Source organism: Terrapene carolina, unplaced genomic scaffold, assembly GCF_002925995.2.
Source record: "Terrapene carolina triunguis isolate 2854851 unplaced genomic scaffold, T_m_triunguis-2.0 Scaffold146, whole genome shotgun sequence".
In the NCBI taxonomy this organism is placed as follows: domain Eukaryota; kingdom Metazoa; phylum Chordata; order Testudines; family Emydidae; genus Terrapene; species Terrapene triunguis.
In genome coordinates, this window is record NW_020664497.1 from 3,981,823 (window position 1) to 4,004,426 (window position 22,604).

Here is a 22,604-nt window from a genome sequence, read left to right on the forward strand (position 1 = left end):
GGACCAGGAGAAGTTACTGGCATGGGGCACAGGGACCACAGCTGTAGTTTGGCTGAATCAAACAGACAGTAGGATTAGACTGGACCATTTATTTCAGCTAACTCACATTGTAACTGCTATTTCATATTTCTCCATATTTTCCCCCACCCCATCTCCCTCTAGCATTTCCAATTGGGTGGTGCATGTACTGGCTCATCCACTAACTTAGTCTCAGATGTAACAGGCAGTGTACTACGGGAAGTGATTGAGGAACATTCATTCTCGCTCTCCAAGAAGAAGCTTGATAAATAAAGGATTAGTGTGGGAATGACAGTGAGTCTATTATCCTCAATCCACATGGACTGAACCATTGTCATTCCCACTAATGTTTTATCAAGCATCTTCTCTGTAGTTCTATTAAATTAGTAATTTCCTCCCAAGCCCATTTTTATAAATGCATATCTATGGTGTATTTATAAAGTGGCCAGACTATACCATTCCCCCCATTAATCCCATCCCAAATCTCCTATATTAGGAAAGTAAAATGGACGTAATGGTAAAAAGAACTCAAGATTATTGGTCTTTCAGCAGCTCCTGTTATGTCTTTTTTAACAAGTTTCTTCTAGCCCAGTAAGAATCCATGGTGTTCAATTTCTGGCACATTTATTTACTATGCAAATTCTTTGCAGTACACCTTTAGCACCGACCCTCCTTGCGACTGGAGAAGCAGTGACATCCAGTGGTGAAACTATACAGAGTAGATTTCCTTGTATGTCTGCCTTAAAATGCTCTCTTGTTTTGTAGGAAATAAATCTGAAAAATGCAGGGATGATTTGTTGGAATTCTCTTCTTTTTACACAAGCTTATAAATGGCACCAACTGCAGGTGGTCTCACAGCAACAAGAATATATAACTGACAAAGTGGAAAAAAAACACAGCATAGAAAACAAACAGAAAAGACCCTGTCATGTAGATAGTTTACTAGATGACTTAAAGGGACACTGTAAACCTGAGATCTACAACATTTTTAAACGAATGAGTTAAAAGCAGTTTCAGCTACTAGCATCTGCCCCCAAGTCTTCTGGCTAATTTGGTGATTTCACAACAGTATTCTGTTGTTTAAAAGGATGTTCTCATATTTGTGTGGGGAGAAAGAAAAAAAACCAACACAAACAACCCATCCCCAGACAACGGGAAATAGGCTATAGTGAAACAGACCTTACACAAATTGCTTTCTTTCACAGAGTAAACTAACTGAAAAACTAGAATTTGCTTTCTGATCTCTTCTAGTTATAGTCATTTTACCATACGTTTTACTTGTAACTAAAGTAGGTAAACAATTTCCAGACCAAAGTGATTTAAAAGTTGAGGATGTCTCTTTAAAGGAGTCGCTCAGATTTTGTTTACCTATTTATTAAAAAAAAAAGAGCAGAACAAATGAAAGAAATGTAAGAAGCTGAGCCAGAAGGGGTCACTGATGCTGCACAGCAACCATCAACACAGCAGCTAATCGCAATGAGCAAAAAGACATTGAATTTTTACATTCAAGTAAAGAATATTGTGATAAAGCAGCTATTCAGACTCCTCCTCCCCTGCCCACACATTGCAGTGAGGCAGATTCACCAGGTGCTCTGTTATCATTCCAAGTAGATTTTGTTTTTCCTTCGCATTCTCAAGATCACTTGCGTTATTTCCTAGAGACTGTCTGCTTCACACAATTTATCCAGTTTCCTATTAACTTTCCCTCCCAACCTATTCCCTGTTTCTCTCCCAGTCCTGGAGCTCTCACTAGATTTTTTTCAGTCCTCTCTCTCTTCACTATTGCCGCATGTTCAAAAAAGACAGGCCAGGCCCCCAGAAGTCTCACAATTGGTTTAAAAATCATGGGATTTTAAGATTTTTTTTAAATTCTACTTTTGGAGTTTGTTTGCCTTTTGAACCTCTAGGGTTTGGGGGTTTTCTCTGAAACCAGGAGAAACTGGAAACTTACATTTTAAAAGACCGAAAGAAAACTGAGATGCTGATACAGCCACGACTCGAGAGTCTCAGGCTTCAAGCAAGACACCACATATCACCGGAGTTGGTAACACTGCCCCGTAACTGCTCAAGTCCAACTGCCATGGGACATTCTGATTCTAACATTCTCTTCCTTCTCCGGCCGGAGGCATCACCTGAATAGTCTATGTGCTGTGTCTGACCTGACAGTCCCTAGGGGTGACTCCAGTCCTTGATAAAGCAGCTGAAGCAATGCACAGGGCCTTTTGAGAGGTATAGTCATAGATCAGCCTGGCTGAACAGGGTACAGGGATACATATAATGCCCTTTATGCAAGGACTAAGCATTTTAAGCCTGAAGTGGGACAGGATGAAAGCTGGCTTCCTGCCTCAGTTTCCTTAACCCCACTGGATGGCAGAAGAAATGGATGAAAGTGTAACCGTGACTTGGATGGGTCATGCAAGGGTTGAACCTGCAAGCTCTGGATCTAAAAGCATGACCCCTCTGCCAAGAGAGCTACATGAAGGTCCATTATGTTGGAGTCAACACCAGACTTAAAACCTCTTACATGGTATAGCCACTAGAGAGGGACATAGGCCCATGTTCTGGCAAGATGGGATACAAAAAGCACTGGAGTTTCTCAGCACCCCACAATAACAGTTTATCTACACTCACAAAATGTAACCTTTTAACTATATCAACATATTAAAATGGTACAACCTTCCCAGTATGGATTTCATTATAGTGGTATGAAGGTACTTATACCAGCATAATTTATAGCTGTAAATTATACTGCTATAGCTTATTCCCATAAGGCACCTTTATGCTGATCTAACTGCATCCCCACTGGAGGCTGAATGGGTTTAATTATTTCAGTAATAAACACACACAAACTGAAAGAGTTAAATCTGTACATAAACTGAGTGTAGACCAGGGGTCGGCAACCTTTCAGAAGTGATGTGCCGAGTCTTCATTTATTCACTCTAATTTAAGGTTTTGCGTGCCAGTAATACATTTTAACATTTTTAGAAGGTCTCTTTCTATAAGTCTATAATATATAACTAAACTATTGTTGTATGTAAAGTAGATAAGGTTTTTAAAATGTTTAAGAAGCTTCATTTAAAATTAAATTAAAATGCAGAGCCCCCTGGACCGGTGGCCAGGACCTGGGCAGTGTGAGTGCCACTGAAAATCAGCTCACGTGCCGCTTTCGGCACGCGTGCCATAGGTTGCCTACCCCTGGTATAGACCAACTTAAGATGTAGGAGAGTCTAGGGAAATTTCCTGAAGAAAGGCAGAGACATGGGCAAGAATGGTTTGCTTGTTCTGCCGGAGGCTGACTAGGGCTAAGAGTAAGCTGTTTGTGGACATATGTTTACATGACATTTTAATAGACCCGAATCAGAGAAGGGATGCTGTTCTAACAATATCACTGTCCCCATCCTAAGCATCCACACTTTCTTTTTAAATTTGGAACGGTGTGCAAAAAGTACATCACAGCCTCTATTAATGACCTCACATATTAGACAGGGTTACCCAGAGTAAGGTCAAATGAAATGATTATCTGATGTAGAAGCTGTATTGCATTTGGACCCCACACTAAGGATAGAAAAAACAAATTTCAAAATGATGGCAGTAAGCAAGAGATGGGCTCAAGTATGGCTTTCAAATCAAATGGCTTAATAAACATGTGGGTACCAAATTTTAGATGCCATAGGCTCACGTACATCTTCATCACACAGGAAAAACAAAAAGGTGGGGAGGGACAGCGGTTTAGTCAAAATAGTTCTCTCTCTCTGGGCAGAAGTATTTAAAAAAAAAAAAAAGTGTCCTGAAGAGTGTCATTTAAACACTGTAAGAGTTTTAAATAACCTAGATGTGCTAATACTAGTCTGCAGTGGTTGGGAAATTTTAGATTTCTTTGCAATTGCCTTTTTTAGCTGCCATGAATAGACAAGAAGAGATCTCTCGAGTTGAGAATACACTAAAAGAAGAAACACACACATAGGTAGCAAGCGTGACATGAGCCACAGTCAAATTTAAGACTCTGTTTTCAGAGCTGTTAAGTATCCACTCCTCCATTAAAGTCAATCGAGTTAGGGTTCACAGATTTTAAGGCCAGAAAGGATCCTTATGATTATCTAATCCAGGGGTTCTCAAACTAGGGGTTGGGACCCCTCAGTGGGTTGTGAGGTTATTACCTGGAGGGTCGCAAGCTGTCAGCCTCCACCCCAAACCCCGCTTTGCCTCCAGCATTTGTAATTGTGTTAAATATATAAAAAAGTGTTTTTAATTTATAGGGGGGGGGGGGGCGTTTCGCACTCAGAGGCTTGCTATGTGAAAGGGCTCACCAGTACAAAAGTTTGAGAACCACTGATCTAGCCAACCTTCTGCATAAACCCAAAACATAGAACTGCACTCAGTAATTTTTGCATCAGCCCAATAACTTGTGGCTGGGCTACAGCATTTATTTTAGAGAGAAATCTAGTCTTAATTCAAAAGACTCCAAGTGATGGATAATCTGCCATATCCCTTGCTAATCTGTTCCAATTATTAATTGCCCTCCCTGTTAAAATTTTCCATTTTGAGTGCTCATGAAAAACCCAAGCCCTTCATTTCCCCAAAGGCAATTAATTCCTTCCCCCATATCAGGTCTTTTAACAACATACAGTTAGATCTAGGTATTTGGCTGTACCTGGTACTGTATCTCACATGATCTGAATGTGTAATGGCAGGCCCACCTCCCAATATTACAGGAGAGCATGCCAGCAGCCCTGTCACTGTGTTGACATGTTTCACTTTTGCTACCTGATATGCACTTATTATTCTCTGCTGCATTTAGAATCCCTATTTCACTTATTACTGGGCACATCCCACCTTGTGGTCATTATCACCACCTTTTAAATAAGTCCAATGCTGACTTTTAATTTTCCTTACAAATCAGAATATGAAGCATATAAGGCACCATCTTCATTCAAACAAAGCCAATGGCAGAACTAACACTGAAGTCAAAAGGAGCAGGATTGGACCCCATATGTAAAAACTGTAGCAATCAGACATGTGTCTAAGATTCTCAGTGCAAGGAGAAAGTCTGGACAAGTTTTAATCTCTCATCAACACAGAGGCTTCTAACTATTTTAATAAAATTAGAAATTTGAAAACCAAGACATTTCATTTACATAATTTTTATTATCTTACAACCTCACTTACTCCTGCTTTAGCAATGTCCTACTCCCCAGGCACCCAGATATTCTTATTTTTCTGGCTCTAACTGGACCCATCTAGGTTACGCCTTAAGATTTTGGGCCCAGCCTTTCATTAATGCGGTAAAAGACAAAAAACTAGTAGAAACAGTGGGTGCCTGAGGGGCTACAAAGCACAAACAGGTCAGCTACCATCAAAGAGGTTGTTCATTTGTTGACTAATTTCAGAGAGAATCCTCCAGCTGAGCTATTACTGAATAGTCTAAGAAAGCAATTACACTGCATGTTCACATACAGACATGTTCTACATTTTCGAGCCAAGACTGAACATGTGTAACTATTAGTCAGTGTCTGCAGCTTGTGGTTTTATCTTCTCAGCAGCTTCAAGAACAGACTGAAGGCTCACTTTGTCTCCAAATTCTCTCTCTCGATGCTCCAAGAGAACACCCTAGTGAGAGGGAAAGGAAAAAAGTGCAGTAATTCCTTTTTACATGGGGATACATTTAAATAGAATGCAGTATCTAGGAACTCAAAAACGTTGCTTTTTACTTTCTATCTGACTGAGAAACAAGGAGTAAAAGACGATATGATCCAATTTCTCAGATACAGGATTAATCAAGTCAACCAAACAAATATATGAGTTTCCCCTCATATTACTTATGTTAGGGCACGTTATGCAAGGATACGTGTTGTGGCATTTTCTTATAAACTAGATAAACTCTTCTTACAGTACATTCACACTTCCATCTCAGGAAGATTAGTGCAAATACAAATTTCAAGTAACCTGATCAAGGCCATGGAAGCACCATTAGTAGGGCCCTACCAAATTCATGGCCAGGAAAAACGCGTCACGGACTATGAAATCTGGTCTTTTGTGTGCTTTTACCCTAAACTATAAAGATTTCACAGGGGAGACCAGCGTTTCTCAAATTGGGGATCCTAACCCAAAAGGGAGTTGCGGGGGGAGGTCACAAGGTTATTGTAGCAGGGGGTCACAGTATTGCCACCCTTACTTATGCGTTGCCTTCAGATCTGGGCGGCTGCGGAGCAGCGGCTGTTAGCCGGGCACCCAGCTCTGAAGGCAGTGCCCCACCAGCAGCAGCGCAGAAGTAAGGGTGGCAATACCATGCCATGCCATCCTTACTTCTGTGTTGCTGCTGGTGGCAGGTCTGCCTTCAGAGCTGCGCTCCCGGCCAGCAGTCACTGCCGCTCTCCGGATGCCCAGCTCTGAAGGCAGTGCCACCATCACCAGCAGAGCAGAAGTAAGGGTAGCAGTACTGCAAACCCTTCCCCCCCCCCTAACCTTGGGACCCCCTCACAACTCCTTTATGGGTCAGGACCCCTAAAATTACAACACTATGAAATTTCAGATTTAAATAGCTGAAATCATGAAATTTACGATTTTTAAAATCCAATGACCATGAAATTGACCAAAATGGACCATGAATTTGGTAGGGCCCTAACCATTAGGCTCTAAGCACATTTAACCAAACAGCAAGTTAGAAGTTCCCATAACGCATAGATATAGCTAAAACAGATTTACAGTAGACTGTGTATACATGACATTTGTTGCATACTTTATATAAATTATGTATACCCTGGTAGCACCCAATCTTCGGCACTTTCAAGACAGAAAGACACCCCCACATTCTAAATCTTGCTTTGACGATCTGTGTGATTACTGAACAAGCAAATGTTTCTTGGCAGCATCAATTACCCGGGACTAAATTTCCAAAGGTGGCATGCCAGCACCTTCTAAAAATCAGGCCCCCTTTAAATTGTCTCAGGTTGGGCACCCAAAAAATCACTAGTCGCCTTTGGAAATTTAAGTCCAAGTTTTTTGCTGTTTTAAATCATAATTTATGAAGTCTGCTACATATTTATCTCCATACTCTTAAATTTTACAAAACCATTTGATAAGATCATACTATACAGTAAGTCTTTAGGATGTTATGTTTAAAGATGGACCCCAAGTTGGATCTAGAGCGGATTTTTTCCAAAATGTGATGAACTATAAATCTGGATTTAACCACCAAGCCCATCTTTCAGGTATATTGTACTATGTTGTTTTGTAAACAAACCGAGGATGGTTATCAAAAATGTGGATCGATCATTCGTTCCATACAGCATTTGATTTGAGTCAATGTCATCATGAAATCTTTGTTTAAGAACATGAACAAATAGCAACAGTATTTAGGACTGAGGTTTCCCACCCCCACACACATCATAACCAGTAATGGGAGAAGATCACTTATTTGGTGCAAAGTCACCCCCAAATTTTAAGTTAAAAATGAGAAGTCATTACCAGGGGCACATCCACCAGCTGAGTGGAAAGTTATGTGAACTGTCAATTGTAATTTTTAAGAGAATGGTAGCTCATCAGTGAAGAGTAGCAGATGGAAAATCTCCTTAATGGGTAAGTGTCAGAACATTTGGAAGTGATTATAAGAGATTTGTTTTCAAGGGCAGCAAGCTGATTGAAGTTTGTGTCAGGCATTGGAAGATGTTCTGTGAACGTCACTGCACAAGACAAGAGATGCCCCAAGCCCACAACTAGAACGTAGTGCAGGACAGAAATTAGTGGCTGACTGTGGCCTTGTCATGTTCTAAGAGTAAGTGGCTAAAGCAGGAGGCCTTTGGTCTCTCATAGGGGCATGAAGGAAACTGAAGGGAAGAGGGGATGAAGAAGTACCTGTTTCCCAGCACCAATCACATAAACTCCTCCCAGGATGAAACCTTCTCCTTCCAGGTTACCACTGTATCCATTCTTCCAAGCGCGAAGGAAGTTCTGCCAAACTCCTAAGCGGATAAGACCCATCGACAGCATTTTTCGCTTGTGAGGACCATAGAACTTTTTCTGTAGGACGACAGAAAGAAAACTCAAACAAGAAACAACAGTGACAGAGGAGACTTTCCTAACTGTAATCAAGGCAGTCAGATAGCCTCTGCATCCAGAACAGTTTCTAACAAGTAATATTTGGGTATACAGAACTGAATGATGCCTTTAGTAATCTTATCAGGACAGAAGTTCCTTTAAAACATTAAGAGGTCACTTACTTTCCACACAATCAGCAACATCCAGTTGTTTTTGTCACTGCTGCCATTCCAGATTTATGGAGCTGATCAACCTACTACATTCACTTCCTGGACATCTTGACTGCTGACATCAGCAGCATGTTTTTGAATGAACAGATTTGTTTTGAACTACTGGGCAGAATTCCCTCTAGAATAGCCTGTCTTTTTTCATGTGCTGGAAAAAAGGGACGGGGTTGCCACCGCTCACCATTTTATTACCAGTCTCATGATATTGTTTTTCCTAAAGTCCCTGCTTTTGGAATCGTGCAATTGAGAGAACCTGAGCTTTCACTCAAGAGGCTGTTCCTAGAACTCAGTGTTGGAGAGATATGTTGGGAAACATGACCCAGAAAGATCCAAAAACAACAGAAGGCAAATAAAAGAACCATATATCATGATTTCTAAACCTCAAGATTTTGAGGGTGTGATGCATGATTTCTGAATTCTTGTGTTTGGCAACAGCATAAGTTTTCAGTAAACATAGCAACAAGCAGTTATATTATTACCATTTGCGCTGCAACATGAACTTGTCACACCCTTCTATTTTATTGTTAGTCCTTGGTTTTAATACCAGGATAATTATCAGACAGTGCATCCCAGTGCAAGAAAAGAGAAAAATAGTTGGCACGATCTTACTGTTTGCTTAGGTGTGTGTGTGTGGGGAAAATCATGCAAGAACATGTCAACAGTACACAGCAGAAAGACAGCTAAGCTTGTAAACTGAGCAAATTTATATATAGAAAATCTAAGCTGATTAACTTCTTAAGCTACAAAAGGCTATTAAATCAATTTCCAGATACCTAAGTTTCATTCAGGCCACACTATGCAGATTGCTTGAAAAGGCCTGGTGGATACAGATGCTGACTCAAGAAAGCTTAAAACAAACAGAGCAATACAAACATACCTTTTTATCCAGAAATATTTCCCCTTTGAAATAATGCTGAAAATCCTCCACTTCAGTCCCAATCTTTTCTTTCACAACAGCATAGAGGGGGACGCCAAGTTGGTCGAGCTGAGGTTTGAGAGAGGAAAGCTCAGAAGCCTCCTAGAAGACAATGTGTGAGATGCCAGGTTTAACTACTGGATGGAAGCCTGCAAGGCTCAACATTTGGCATGTAACCACTTAGGTGGATGGTGGCTAGAGGTGCAAAGTGGATGCAATGAAGTGTAATAAACAGGGCATATGAGTGAGTTCTAGACCTAAGCCTTCTATTGGCATAGAGACATCTTCACCAGAGATGAAGGTGTGATTGCAATGCGGGCAGGTATATGCATACTAACTTTAATCCAGATGGTGCAGCTAACAGTGGGTATGTATTCAGGTTACTGGCCTGTGCGAAGATCCATGCTACTGCATATTCACTGCTATTGTTACCCATGCTAGGTAGATTAAAGCTAATGTAGGTATGCCTACCTCTCTGCAATCACTCCTTCATTCACAGTATCCTTACTAGGGCTGACTTCACTAGGAGAGGGGGATAGCTTCAAGCATGTATTTGCAAAAATCCTAGCAAAGGCTAAAGCAAAAGTCTTAATTAATACTATAACTTGCCTTGTCCATGCTAGGATTTTAGCATTTGTTAAACACACATTCTTTCCTAGTGAAGATATGGCCACTGTGTGCAAGTCACTTAGCCTTTCTGTGCCTCAGTTTCTCCACCTGCAAAATGGTGAACAGGCATAAATGTACCCTTTTCATGCTGCAGCTTTTATCATACAAGGAAGAGTAAAAATTAGTTATTTTTTCTAGTGTATACAGTGAAACTGTGTTTCTTCTGCATGCACCTTCAGGATACCAGCAGTTATGCTGCTTTATGTGTCCCAGGCAATGTGATATACTCCGGGGGAAATTCTGTGCTACTGTGCACGTGCATAATTAATGAGCCATATAAGCATATTTTTAAATTTTTGTGCAGAAAAAAGCTTCTGTTGAAATGTTGCTGCGGTTCCTCTAGACTCAGACTCATAAGGGCTAGTGGGGGAGGACAGACTGGGGCAGGGGTTGAATGGGAGTGGAGGCACAGGGCCACATGGGGGAGGGAGGTGCAGGGCCACATTGTGATGCGGCAGGGGATGCAGAGCTACATACGGACGGGAGTGGCTGGGTGGGGGCACAGAGCCACATGGAGATGGGGAAGTGGGTGTCTGAGTGAGGGTGGATGGACACATGTGGACGGGGTGCAAGAACATATGGAGACAAGGGCAGATGTGCCTAACTGAATGGGAGAGCTGGGGAGGTCAGCCAGGGTCTGCATGGGGGAAGCTCCCTAACAATCCCTGCCCGTCCCCCAAAGAAACCTGTTCTATACTTTTCCCACCCATATCCAACAACCCTCCAAGTTCACACCCAGGCTCCTTCCCAGCAATTTACTTCCCTCTTCCTCAGCTTTTCCGTTACCCTTGACTCCCCCAAGCCTTTGCATTGCTTCTGAGGGGTGTGGTAAATATACTTCTGTATTGTAGTTTAAGTGAATTATTACTCCGAGTTCTGTATTAACATGCCTAGTAAGGAATCTATTTGTCAAAAAACATTTCCTGAATCGTTTTTGTTGTCTGTATTGTTACAGTGTTTGACAGGTATTTTGAAATAAATGACCAAAAATAATTGAAACTGGTGTGATTATAGTGTGTTATTTTGACAAATAAAATATGCAGAATTTTAAAATACTGTGCACAGAATTTTTAATTTTTTGTTGCAGAATTTAATTTTTTGGCATAGAATTTCCCCAGGAGTAGTGATAGCAGCACCAACACTAACCCATTTATGGGTTTTCCACACTGCAAAGGAAACTGTAAAAGCAGTTTGTGGAGGGGGAAAGTTTTTTCCAGCATCTCCTAGCCTCCAGTGCTAGTTCCAATGAGGAAAAGATGTGACAGAGACAGTGGCTGAGGGGCTTTTGTGGATTTTAAGGGAGAATATGGCCTTTGCTATGCAAAATAACTCCGACACCAGACTTATTGCTTAAAGGGCACAATCTGCATACAACCAGTTTATGAGGAGAAGCGACTGAATTGCCTTGACTGAACAAAGTGTTGCCATAATTTAGGGAAGATATCAAGAGTTCCAAGTAGAACACTGAGGGGAAGGCAGATGGCAAAATCCACAGACATTACAAGGCAGATGTCAACAGGCCAGAGTGAGTCTGTGTAAGGGTAAGGGCAGAGCTCCAATCTGCTACTGCCAATCCCCACACAGAAAGCTCAGAGGAGATAAAGAGAGGAAATAAGTAAGCATGAATCAGCCCTATGACAGTCAGTGAGTAGGGAATGGGAGGTATACTTAATACTCCTATTTTTGAATATATCCTTCAGGGAATGTAGTAAAGGCTTCTTGGACTTACTTCATCACCAACCCCCCCCCCCCCCCCCATCTGTTTGCAAAGTTCTGTTAATTCTTTGCTGTTTACCCTAAATCAAATACTTGGATTCTCTTTCTACAATAATTAAGCAAAACTCCAAGACAACTCAGCATGCACCAGCCACCACGGAGTACTCCCTTTAAAGAAAACCACCTCTCTATTCCATGATAGTTGTCTAAAATTCTGAAACGTGAGGCTGCAGACCATTACTGCAGTTTTGCTTATAAAAACAAAAAGCTCCCCCACAACCAGGAACCCATGTACCCCTCAGTAGCTTGGGGGTGGGAAGCCCTAGCACGTAGGTGGGGAAACAGAGACAGAGAAAGAAGTCAGAGTCTGCTTGGCTTTTTTAAACTCCCATCAAAGAGGATAATACAACTGTGCCCTGAGCATGGCAACATGTGCCCACACAAGATAACAAACCACTCCCTTGGGCAGGGTATGCACCTGGTCGGTCTAAATGAGAGAGGGAGAGCAGACTGAACAGCGGCAATTCCCATGCAGGGAGGAGAACCTGGCTCTGCCCTTCCCTGCCAGCTAGCAAACCAGGTTTGCACCAGAAACAGATTATTTCCACCCCCATCCACCCACAGCAAGAAAGGTGTGACCAGTGAGAAAAGTCAGTCTGTCACAGTTCCCTCCCTGGTCTGCTCATGGGATGGTGCAGAAACTACACCTCACCCCTTACTCAGGACACAGTGAACATTTGCAGCTTAGCCTATGGCATTCAGCATACCTCTGGCCTTTTTGCCCACTTAAATCACTGTATAATCATCTGCAAAACCAATGGTTAAACAGTAGTTTTCTCTTCCACGTCCATCTCAAGGGCAAGCTTCTCCCCAGTGTCCCTAGTGAGAACCACAAGGTAGAAAGAGCAGCAAGAGACTGACAGTGAGTTAGTCTCAGATCACCGACTTTTCCTCCTAAGTTGGCAACCTGCTCCCTCACATTTACATAGATATTTTTAAGATTCATATTAAAACTTGGTTAAAAGAAGTACAATTTAATACAGTGAAGACTGCTTACTGTCAGGAGACTGGATGGTTTAGGGGATACATGATGGTATACAGAGCTTTTCCCCTCTAGGTCACTGGCTCAACTCTACTCCAAGTCCACACGGCCCAATTCTCAGAGCACTAATTTCAATGGGATTTGTGGGTCTCGCCACCTCTAAGGGGGAGGCCCATAGTGTCACTACATCATGCTGTTGCCACCTGATGGCCCACAGCTTGGGACCTGTGTGAAGCAAACGGCTGGTCTTAGCCCCAATCCTTGTGGAAAGACAAGTATCCACATCTCTTCTACACAACCCCACCACTACAACTGAAACCACCGTTGGCCATCTCACCAGAGAAGGCAAAGATTAAGGAAGAGAGTCTCAAAGGCACAAGACAGTGGTAGCTGGGTACCTAACTGTCTTTTATGTCTTTGAAAAATCTCTCCCCCCTACCCCCCAGGGTGAGAGGGAGTGTGGCGCTCCCTAGTGGTGGTCCCCTCCAGTTCAGAATTGAGGTCCACTGTTGAGGCAATGGGTGTGAGGGGGGTGGAGCTTACTCTGTCCCTGCCTGCACGCTACCTGTTACTCCTGAGGGAATTCTGCACCAAAAATAAAAGTTATGCACACAATATTTTAAAATTCTGCAAAATTCTGGAAATTTTGTCAATAAATAAATGTGGCTCCAGCATGGTAGTGGGGAGCACAGGCCACTGGCTGCACTGAGGTGGGAGATCACCTTGAAGCCCTCACCTCCCCCCAATACAGAGACTTGGCAAGGAGGCTGCACCTGATCCTCACACAGGGCAAGGGCTGGGCCTGCCCCAGAAACGCCCCGGGGCCCTGTCCCTCTGCGCCAGGTGTGGGTGGGCAGGCTCAGCCCAGCAGGATCCAAGTGTGGAGGGGCTTAGTGTGGGGGGGATCCAGGTATGGGGTGAGAGGTTTCTGTGTGGGGCAATCTGGGTGTAGGCGGCTCAGTGGGAGATCTGGATGCACAGAGGCTCGTTGGGATGTTCAGGGTGCAGGGGCAATGGTACTCTGCAGGGGACCCAGGTGAAGATGGTTGGGGCTCAGGAGGTGGGGGGGGGGGCTCAGTGGGAGGGTCTGGATGCTGGGGGATTGGGGTTTGATGGGGTGGGGTCCAGGTGCAGCGGGTTGGGGATAGGTGGGGTAGGGGTCCAGGTGTAGGGGGGTAGGGCTTGTCAGGGTGAGGGTTCGATGGGCCTGCTTAATGGGGAGCCCCAGCTGCTGCCAAGGGGATGCCACATGGTGGGCTCCCACTTCCCCCCCACCCTATCCCCTTTTCTTCTCCATCCCCCTCCCCTCACTCCCACATTCCCCTCCCACCTGCCCTATTCCACCCCCACTTCCTTCTCCACTGCCTCTTCCCCCCCACCCACCCCGTATCCAGCCCCACCGCGGGCACTAACTGTTGCACAGAATAGAAAACAGGAAAGCTCCCAGCACACAGAAGGGGAGCACAACTGGCACTAGGACCCAGGAGGAGGCGTTCAGCTGCAGAGTCAGTGGAGCAGAGACACAGCCTCCTTCAGCTGGGCAGCTCTGCCTTTGCAGAATGGGGGGGAAGTGTCATGTAACCCCATGTGCCCCCCCCCCATGCTTTGCCTCTGTTTGGAGGGGGCAATCCCCCCCAAAAAACTGCACCCATGGTTGCCACCCCCCCACCCCACGGTTTCCCTTTGCTTCCCTACCATTTTCTGATAGGAAACACACAAATCTGCCGGGGGTGCGGGGAGAGCAGGGGGGAGGGAGGGGCACGGCACATTTTGTCCCGCAGAATCCCCCCAGCAGTAAGGACTTGTTCCATGATCATAGTATTTCAATCTGTCTGTCTCTTTCCATGAGAACTAAATTCACTGAAGCATACAACGCTTTCCAATATTATGCAGTGTAGGGACTAAGTAGACCCTATAATTAAATGGTTGCTAGACTAATTGCTCTGTTTTATTAACTGGTGAGTAATAACATAATTGCTAAGGTGGAAATATCCTAATAAGTGACCAAAATATAAGGCAGGTTTTACATTCAGTAGAGTATCGAACAGATCGTGAACAGCAGATGTGTGAACAGCAGGCTTTTCCTTCCTCCCTTTGAAAGAATGACTTTAATCTCCAGGATTAAATAAAACACTGACTTGAGCAAGTTGGTCATAGATGTTTCCCCCTCCCATGCAACGCTGCTGTATCAGTACCTGCAAGATTCCTGCTAGTCCGTTTCTGGGCTTCTCTTGACCACAGACCACCTATAGAGCCAAATTTATTTTGGATTTGCGGGGCCAGATTCTCATCCCATGTAAATCAGCATAACCCCATCAGTCAATAGATGTATGCTGATTTAGACCAGCTGAGAATTTAGCCCATAATATTGACAAATGGAGACCGAGATAAACGAAGCTCATTTTCACGTGGGAGCAAATCTGGGATTGGAAACAAGATTTTCAGATATGCAAAACTCGTGCTTTAGCTGACTGCCTCCCTGGCCACATCTAACACAAAGACACGTAACTAGAGCAAAACCTCTCTGAATTAACCCCCAAGCCCATCACAATACCTCTCTGCACAAAAAGCATCCAGGTCTCCGCACAGCCATGATCACTGCACCATTCTTCTTCCATAGCTCACCTGCCTTGAATGTTCTCTCTTCTGCTTATAAGGGAGAAATAGCATGAATTATGGCATCTATTTACATAACTACAACTTCTGATGAAGAACACTAAGCATGGTGAAAGATTCCCAGTTCAGTATTCCATTTGGGTTTATATTCTAATCAAGACAGAGGGGGAGATTTTCAAAGTGTATTTAAATTCCAATTAAATGTATATAAAAAAAGTCCATTTTAAAGTATCAGTTTTATTAAGATCCCTGAATTTATAGCAATTTTCAAAAACAGGTATGAATGGTCAGCTCTAGTTTTGCACATGGGAGTCAGCTCCCAGCTCTGCCAAACATCCTAACTTTCTGTCCCCTGCTTGGTTGCCTCCAATTGTATTTATTAGTGGTGCACATTTTGAATAATATTGCTTATGTTCTGAAACAAGAGCTACTGCCACAAACAGCAGCCCATCAGTTTGTGCCATAGAATGAAACCCCTCTCATTTTCAGATTTTCCACAGTGTTATACAAGTTTTGTGCTACTATAACACTACTGAACTCAACAGTCAAACGTAAGCAATGCAGAATCAGACCTTATGTCTGGACATAGCATTATGGTGTACAAGTTACTTCCCGCTCAAGCACAAAACATCCTCTTTCAGTCCTCCTGTGTACATCTGTCAATTAGATGTCAATGTGTTCACTTGAATTTTCCCCCCCACCCTGCAGTAACAGGCAATATTAATGACACTGAAAACTCTAAAGAGGCATTCTCTGTTTTAACCTCTATTGACTCCTGCATGTGACTTTGCACACCTGAATAATTCTCCACCTTGTTTTGGGCTTTTGTAATAGAATTAAACTGCACAGCACCTTGGGGAAGGGTTTTAAATTTTTTGTTTATGTTTACTCCGAGTCTGTTTTCACCCTTTAGCTCCTATCACAGGAATCGGCAACCTTTGGCCCGCAGCCCGCCAGGGTAAGCACCCTGGCGGGCCAGTTTGTTTATCTGTCACGTCCACAAGTTCAGCCGATCGCGGCTCCCACTGGCCGCGGTTCGCCGCTCCAGGTCAATGGGGGCTGCTGGAACGGTGTGGGCCGAGGGATGTGCTGGCCGCTGCTTCCCTCCGCCCCCATTGGCCTGGAGCGGCGAACCGCGGCCAGTGGGAGCTGCGATTGGCCGAACCTGCGGACACGGCAGGTAAACAAGCCTGCCCAGCCCACTAGGGTGCTTACCCTGGCAGGCCGCGGGACAAAGGTTGCCAATCCCTATCTTATCATCAGGCATGTGATGGTTTGGACAGGCTGGAAAAAAGTGCTCTTTGTGAAATAAGCAAATCAACAGGAAAAAAACATTTTGTATGTTAGGCAGAAAAATTATCTGGCTGACATGAAGAATGATCAGAAAGCAGCGAAGTCTGCAAAAGACGACACAGAAACAGGGAAGTATAGAGGAGGCCACATGGCCTAATGAAGAGAGCACCGGATGGGATTTAGGAGACCTGGTTCTATTCCCAGCTCTGCCATTGGCCAGCTAGTTGACCCTGGGCAAGTCACGTCACCTCTCTGTGCCTCAATTTTCCTATCTGTAAAATGAGGATAATAATACTGATCTCTTTTGTAAAGTGCTTTGAGATATATGGCTGAAGAGTGCTAAATAAGAGCTGAGTCTGATCATCATCTGGCAGCTATTAACTCCAAATTAGATGCATCTTATTTTTTCAGAGAGGTCTGTCACTTCAAAACCATCCTTCTCCTCTCAAGAAAAGTCAGCTACTTCCCACACCATTTACTGAAGCAGGGAAAGACAAGAGTGGTTTGATGCCCTCCCTGAACTGCTAATAGATAGGGTCTAGTCTGGGACAACTATCTCTTCCAAACACACTCCACTTGTCCTAGGAACCCTTGTTTTCAACCCTGGCCTTAAACAGTAAGATTAGCTCTACCTAGGTACTTTTATAAACTCCATCACTGTAGAATGTGAGCTCAGATTTCCAGAGGAATCCAATTCTTACCTTCTCCCAGAGATCTTAGCTCGGTCGTCTCTAAAAACTCCAATGAGGCTGCCTCCGGTTTGGAGAGAAACAAGTCAGTGTTAGCAAGAAGAATCCCTGTCACAGCTACGCCAATAGCCCCAAGGCCGATAGACCACATCCCCATGGTGAAGAGCTCCAAGTCTGGCAGGGAAGACATTTCTGGAAATAAGAGGAGGAAGAAAGAATTATTCCAGCTGCTGGATAGATTCCAAGGAGAGGGGAGGGAGAGTTAAGAAGAAGAAGAAGGCGTCAGCCAGTGGTGCCCAACCTTATTATACAGGAGAGCCACATAAACCTAAGCACAACCTTGTGTGGGCCAAACTGATTCTACATATTTTAATAAGATTTAAAGTCACCTGTATTGATTTATATTTTAAGTTCGGCTTGTTTTGTATGTACACCTCTACCCCGATATAACGCGACCCGATATAACATGAATTCGGATATAATGCGGTAAAGCAGCGCTCCAGGGGGGGCGGGGCTGCGCACTCCGGCGAATCAAAGCAAGTTCAATGTAACACGGTTTCACCTATAACGCGGTAAGATTTTTTAGCTCCCGAGGACAGCGTTATATCGGGGTAGAGGTGTATTTAGAAAGAAACAACCTATGTACAGTATTGTCTATTTACATACCTGTGTAAACTAAAATGATGTAAACATGATGACAAAACACGAATGAATCAATTAGTATATTGTGTTGAAGCAGGCTGTGGTCCTTATGAAATACTTTGGCGGGCACCCCTGGATAACACCTTTTGGCATAGGTAAAAGGATGGTCTGATGGTTAAGGAGACCTACGTTCTATTCCAGCTCTAACCCAGACCGCCTCATCAGTAAAATGGGGTATTGTTACTTCCCTGCCTCGCAGGGGTATGAAGAATAAATACAGCCTGCGAGGCAATCAGCTATTATGGCATTCTGCTGTGTAGAATGATTGTTAGAAAAGGGATTCCCTAACTACAGTAACAAAAGATGACATCAGGATTACTCAGCAATGCATGTTAAGCCATTACTGTAAAACATGGCAGACAGTTTAAACCAGTGGGTCTCAAACATTTTTATTGGCAATCCCTTTCACATCGCAAGCCTCTGAGTGCGACCCCCCCCAAATAAATTAAACACTCTTTTTAATATATTTAACACCATTATAAAAGCAAGCAGGGTTTGGGGTGGAGGTTGACAGCTCACGACCCCCCTTGTAATGACGTCGCGACCCCCTGAGGAGTCCCAACCCCCAGTTTGAGAATCCCTGGTTTAAACCAAAGGAGTGTTGGTAGGGCTACAATGGGCCCTGCCTTTTTTTAGTCTTGATATTTTAAAAAAGTTCAGAGGATTTTGCAAGTATGCTACAGTGCGTCTACGAGAGAAAGAACTACAGAACGTCAAGATACAGTTCAGCACAATTGGCTGTCTCTGCTTCAACCCTAAACTGAAGCTGCAGAGTGAGACAGAGCAGATCTGTCAGTTTGGAGCGCTGACGCAAAAACATGTAAGCCTCTGACATAATTCAGATCACTGTATATGACCCAGCCTTACAAATACACTCCAGACAGCACCTACTGCCCGTTAAGGCCTCTGCAATTTAGCCTTGATAACTAGATTCCATTTATCAGTTTGTGCAGACATGTCAGGAACAAACAACTTAACCTTAGCCTGGCTGGTTGAAATAGATAAAGCTGAAATGGAAACAAATTGTGCTGACTGTCCCAGAGGCAGCCACTGGATGTTATGAACATATCTGCACCTCACCAAAACGTTGGTGCCACTCTCTCTGTAGCTCAAATCATTTTATTAAAGGCTAGACATATCCTCCCTGAAGGGCCCCAAACGCCCCATTTTTACTCCTGCCAACATTCAAAGATTCGGCCCAGGCTACCGCTCCTGGCAGTACTGTTTCAGTGAGAGAGCAGCAGTTGTGAACTTTGCACAGAAGCAAATATAAGCCTGTCACTATTGAAGGGAATAGTGGAATCCAACCAATGAACTGAAAATGGTACAGAAAAAAAATTGATTGGATTTTGTTGGTTATGCGTCAAAGTTCTTTGAGGATGGAGATTCCCTGACACCATCTTCCCCCTTCCCCTTTAAAGCTAGACTCTCAGAAGTGGTAAAAAATCCTAATTCCAGAATTGCTAATATTTGCTTCAAAACTTAAAGGAATTTGGAAGCATTTAATCGTTGTTTTGTTTTTCTTGTGCTGCATTGAGTCTCAGCCTCTTACATATCTTGTATTTCAGGACACTGAATGGGAGACAAGGCTGGTTTACACAAACGTAGTGCAGATAAGAGAGCAAGGTCTAGCCAGTTGCATCTCTTCTTTCCAATATAGAAGTCTTCACTTGATGTTAACCCTGATTTCCCCTATGTGGGTTTTTAGATGCAATGGCTTTTCAACCTAAGGCCATATCAGGACAGTGATTTTTAAATTAGTGATCATCTGTTGAAACTGGCTGGCCAGTGAATGTAGTTTACTAAGGCCATTTTAGAAATGGTCTGTAAAACTCTGAAAAGAAATTAACTGAGTCAGAGACCAACTCATTATACAAACTGCTAGAGCTTGTTTGTATAATGTAACCTGATATTGCAATAAGTATTGAGAGGTCCCTTGAGAGATAAGATTTAGTTGGGATCCCCACTGATCCATCACTCTGCTCCACTGAGCTTGTCCTTTCTATCATAAATTAAGAAGTCTACTCTTTAGGTTTGAGTCTGGTCTGGTCCTGTGTAATTAATTATTACCTGTGTGGGTGGTGGATGGTAAAAGTGGAGGATAACACCCACCAGCTCCTATCTTGCCAGACAGGAGAAGCACAATTCTTGATTCCTCAGATGATTACTGCTAGTGGCTGGGGCAGATTATCTTTCAAGAACAAATGTAATTTTAAAAAAATTTCCCCACGAACCACTATCACGTCTTTAAAAACCATGGTCAGATCAGCAGCAGGTATAAATGGAGCTATGCTGATTTATACACACTTCAGATCTGGCCTGTAGTTTACAATTCTATGAGGAGTGATTTTCGTTCCAGTAGAAAGGACAGCATTAGCCTGGACCAAGAGACAAAACTTTTTCAGCTGTACTGGGTTCATTTTGATGTTTCTTTCTTGGCTAACAGAAAGGCTGTTCTAGAGAAACTAAGAGCAAACCTGCTGATCAAGCAAACAGGGGCATGGAAGAAATAGCTCACTCCACAATAACATGAAACTCCTGCTTCTGCTCAGCTGAGCGGCATCAAACAGTGAAGTATACTAAATAATGCATATGCACAGCAGCAACTACCATGATCAATAAAACACTAGCAGACAGAAAAGCTTGAGCCCTGAAACATCTGCTCTACTGCTTAGAAAGTTAGAGATAGTTTTCTCTTTAGTCTCACTGCCCATATGCTGTAGCATTGCTTTCTCTATTTCCACAGATCAGTTGCAGCTTTTGTAATGCCTCTCAAAGTGGTCCAAAGCTCCACAATATTAATGCTTTTTGATTCAAAGCCATGAGGAGTTTTACATGTAAAAACCCCAAAGCATCCCATAATAGCAGACTGTTAATATTTTAGAATAATGCACTCACCAGAACCCATGGGGCCAGTGTGCACATACACCTCACCAACTTTAACACTTGAACTCCATTTGAATCAGGAGAGAAACGGGAATGGTCCAGGGGAGAAGGCAGACAGCTACTGTGTGCTACTGCTGGTCCTGAGGAGGTTCCTTAGGCTGTTCCTTCTAAAGAAGGCAGATTAGGTGGGCAGGACTAGGCAGGATTCCAGCAAGGAAACCTTTATGTTACTGCCAGTGCGTAAGTCAGAACGTTTCTGAGCAATACTCATCACATTCAAATGCGGTTGGATTACAAGATAACAGCTGTCCCTCAAGAGATGAGACTGCTTAAAAAGGTATTCCGTTTAAGATGCTGAGAAGTTGAAGTCATCTAGGTTATAATGTTACTCTCTTAGGTAGTGGTGGTGGGGGAGGGTCACAGGCAGCCCAAGGGAACACCATAGCATTGAGGAGAGGGTTCTGTACTATAATGCTTCATGCAGAATTGTTATTGAGGATTTTTAATGGTAAATATTCAACTCCTCATGTTTTGTTCATGTTTTAACCTCCCCTCCTCCATGGACTGATAAAGCAATTCTGTGACTCTGGAAACAAAGCAGCGCTATTGGAAGGAAGGTTCAACAACATACAAGACCAAGTTTTCAGAACTGGCTGCCTAAATCACAGAGTTAACCCTACTGTGTATGCGTCAGGTTACCAGTATTGCCTGAAGCTTCCATTCACTACAGAGTGACAGGTATTGTCCATTCACAGATATTGTCGGGGCCATTGTATGGACTGAATGACGACAGGATATATGATTTGTATGATAGAGACAGTTTTCTTTAAAAAGTACGCTCAATCAATAACTCCCTCCCCCCACTCCTTTGTTGGGATCTCACGTTGCTCCTGATGCTGCAGCCATCTACAGTATGCAATTAGCCATCTTCGAACATGCTTGTGCTCAGACCAGAGCAGGTCCAGATAACTTGTTGGTTAAAATGCCAGCTAATGCTCTACAATGTATAATTTAGTTGTGAATAAGCCTCTTTTGTGTGTGCCTCTATGTGTGAAGAAACCAGGCTAACACATGGTTCTCTAACTTTAATTTAAAAAAAAAAAAACAAAAAAAAACCCAAAACAAAAACAAAACAAAAAAAAAAAAAAACCCAAAACAAAAAAAAAACAAAAAAAAAAACTTTCCCATATGGACAGAAGAGGAATTGAATTAAGTGTTATCAAATATCACAGCCATCTTTAAACAATTACTTTTGTAATGTATCCAGGGCATCTGCAGGTGAGATGACCACACCAGAGCATAGCCACTAACCTTCACAAACACACATGCGTAGCCAGTTTTCTAGAAGTCTTACCAAATAAACTCTTGCTGCACATTACCAGATCTATTGTGGACTGCCACTCTTTCTACCACAAGCATTCAGAGATGCAACATAAAAACAAATGAGACAACTGAAGATAACCTTTTAACAAATTGTTGAGGTGTGAACATAAGTGGTTCTCCCACCATGGAGAAGATTTTTATTCATTACTGTTTAAGAACTTTCTCCCTTTAGCAGGTCATTTCCTGTATCAAGCATTCTGGTCAGCTAGGCTTTTATACAGCACTCATCAGCATAGCATCTAGTCCAAGAGAACTCCATTGTTAGGGTTACCATACGTCCTCTTTTTCCCGGACATGTCCGGCTTTTCGGCACTCAAACCCCCGTCCGGGGGGAATTGCCAAAAAGCCGAACATGTCCGGGAAAATGGCGGCTCTGCTCCTCCCCTGACTCCTCGGCTCTTAAACAGAGCCGA

The 22,604-nt window shown here is 43.2% G+C and overlaps 1 protein-coding gene across 5 annotated transcripts in view; it reads right to left on the reverse strand.

Annotated features, from left to right (window-relative positions):
• Nucleotides 1-5,143: 5,143 nt before the first annotated feature.
• The window catches only part of PRXL2A (peroxiredoxin like 2A), a 21,539-nt gene continuing 4,078 nt past the window's right edge, over nt 5,144-22,604 (reverse strand). For 3 of the 5 annotated variants that reach the window (XM_024210033.2, XM_024210046.1, XM_024210040.1), the window contains exons 2-6: nt 17,233-17,412; nt 15,177-15,271; nt 9,157-9,297; nt 7,870-8,034; nt 5,144-5,625 (exon numbers count right to left, since the gene is read on the reverse strand). In XM_024210033.2, the coding sequence (XP_024065801.1) occupies nt 5,518-5,625; nt 7,870-8,034; nt 9,157-9,297; nt 15,177-15,271; nt 17,233-17,410 (687 nt within the window). In that variant the 5' untranslated portion in view covers nt 17,411-17,412 and the 3' untranslated portion in view covers nt 5,144-5,517. Of the gene's footprint in view, nt 5,626-7,869; nt 8,035-9,156; nt 9,298-15,176; nt 15,272-17,232; nt 17,413-20,820; nt 20,926-22,604 lie in introns of those variants that run through there. The other 2 variants (XM_024210016.1, XM_024210024.1) reach the window with 2 other exon arrangements.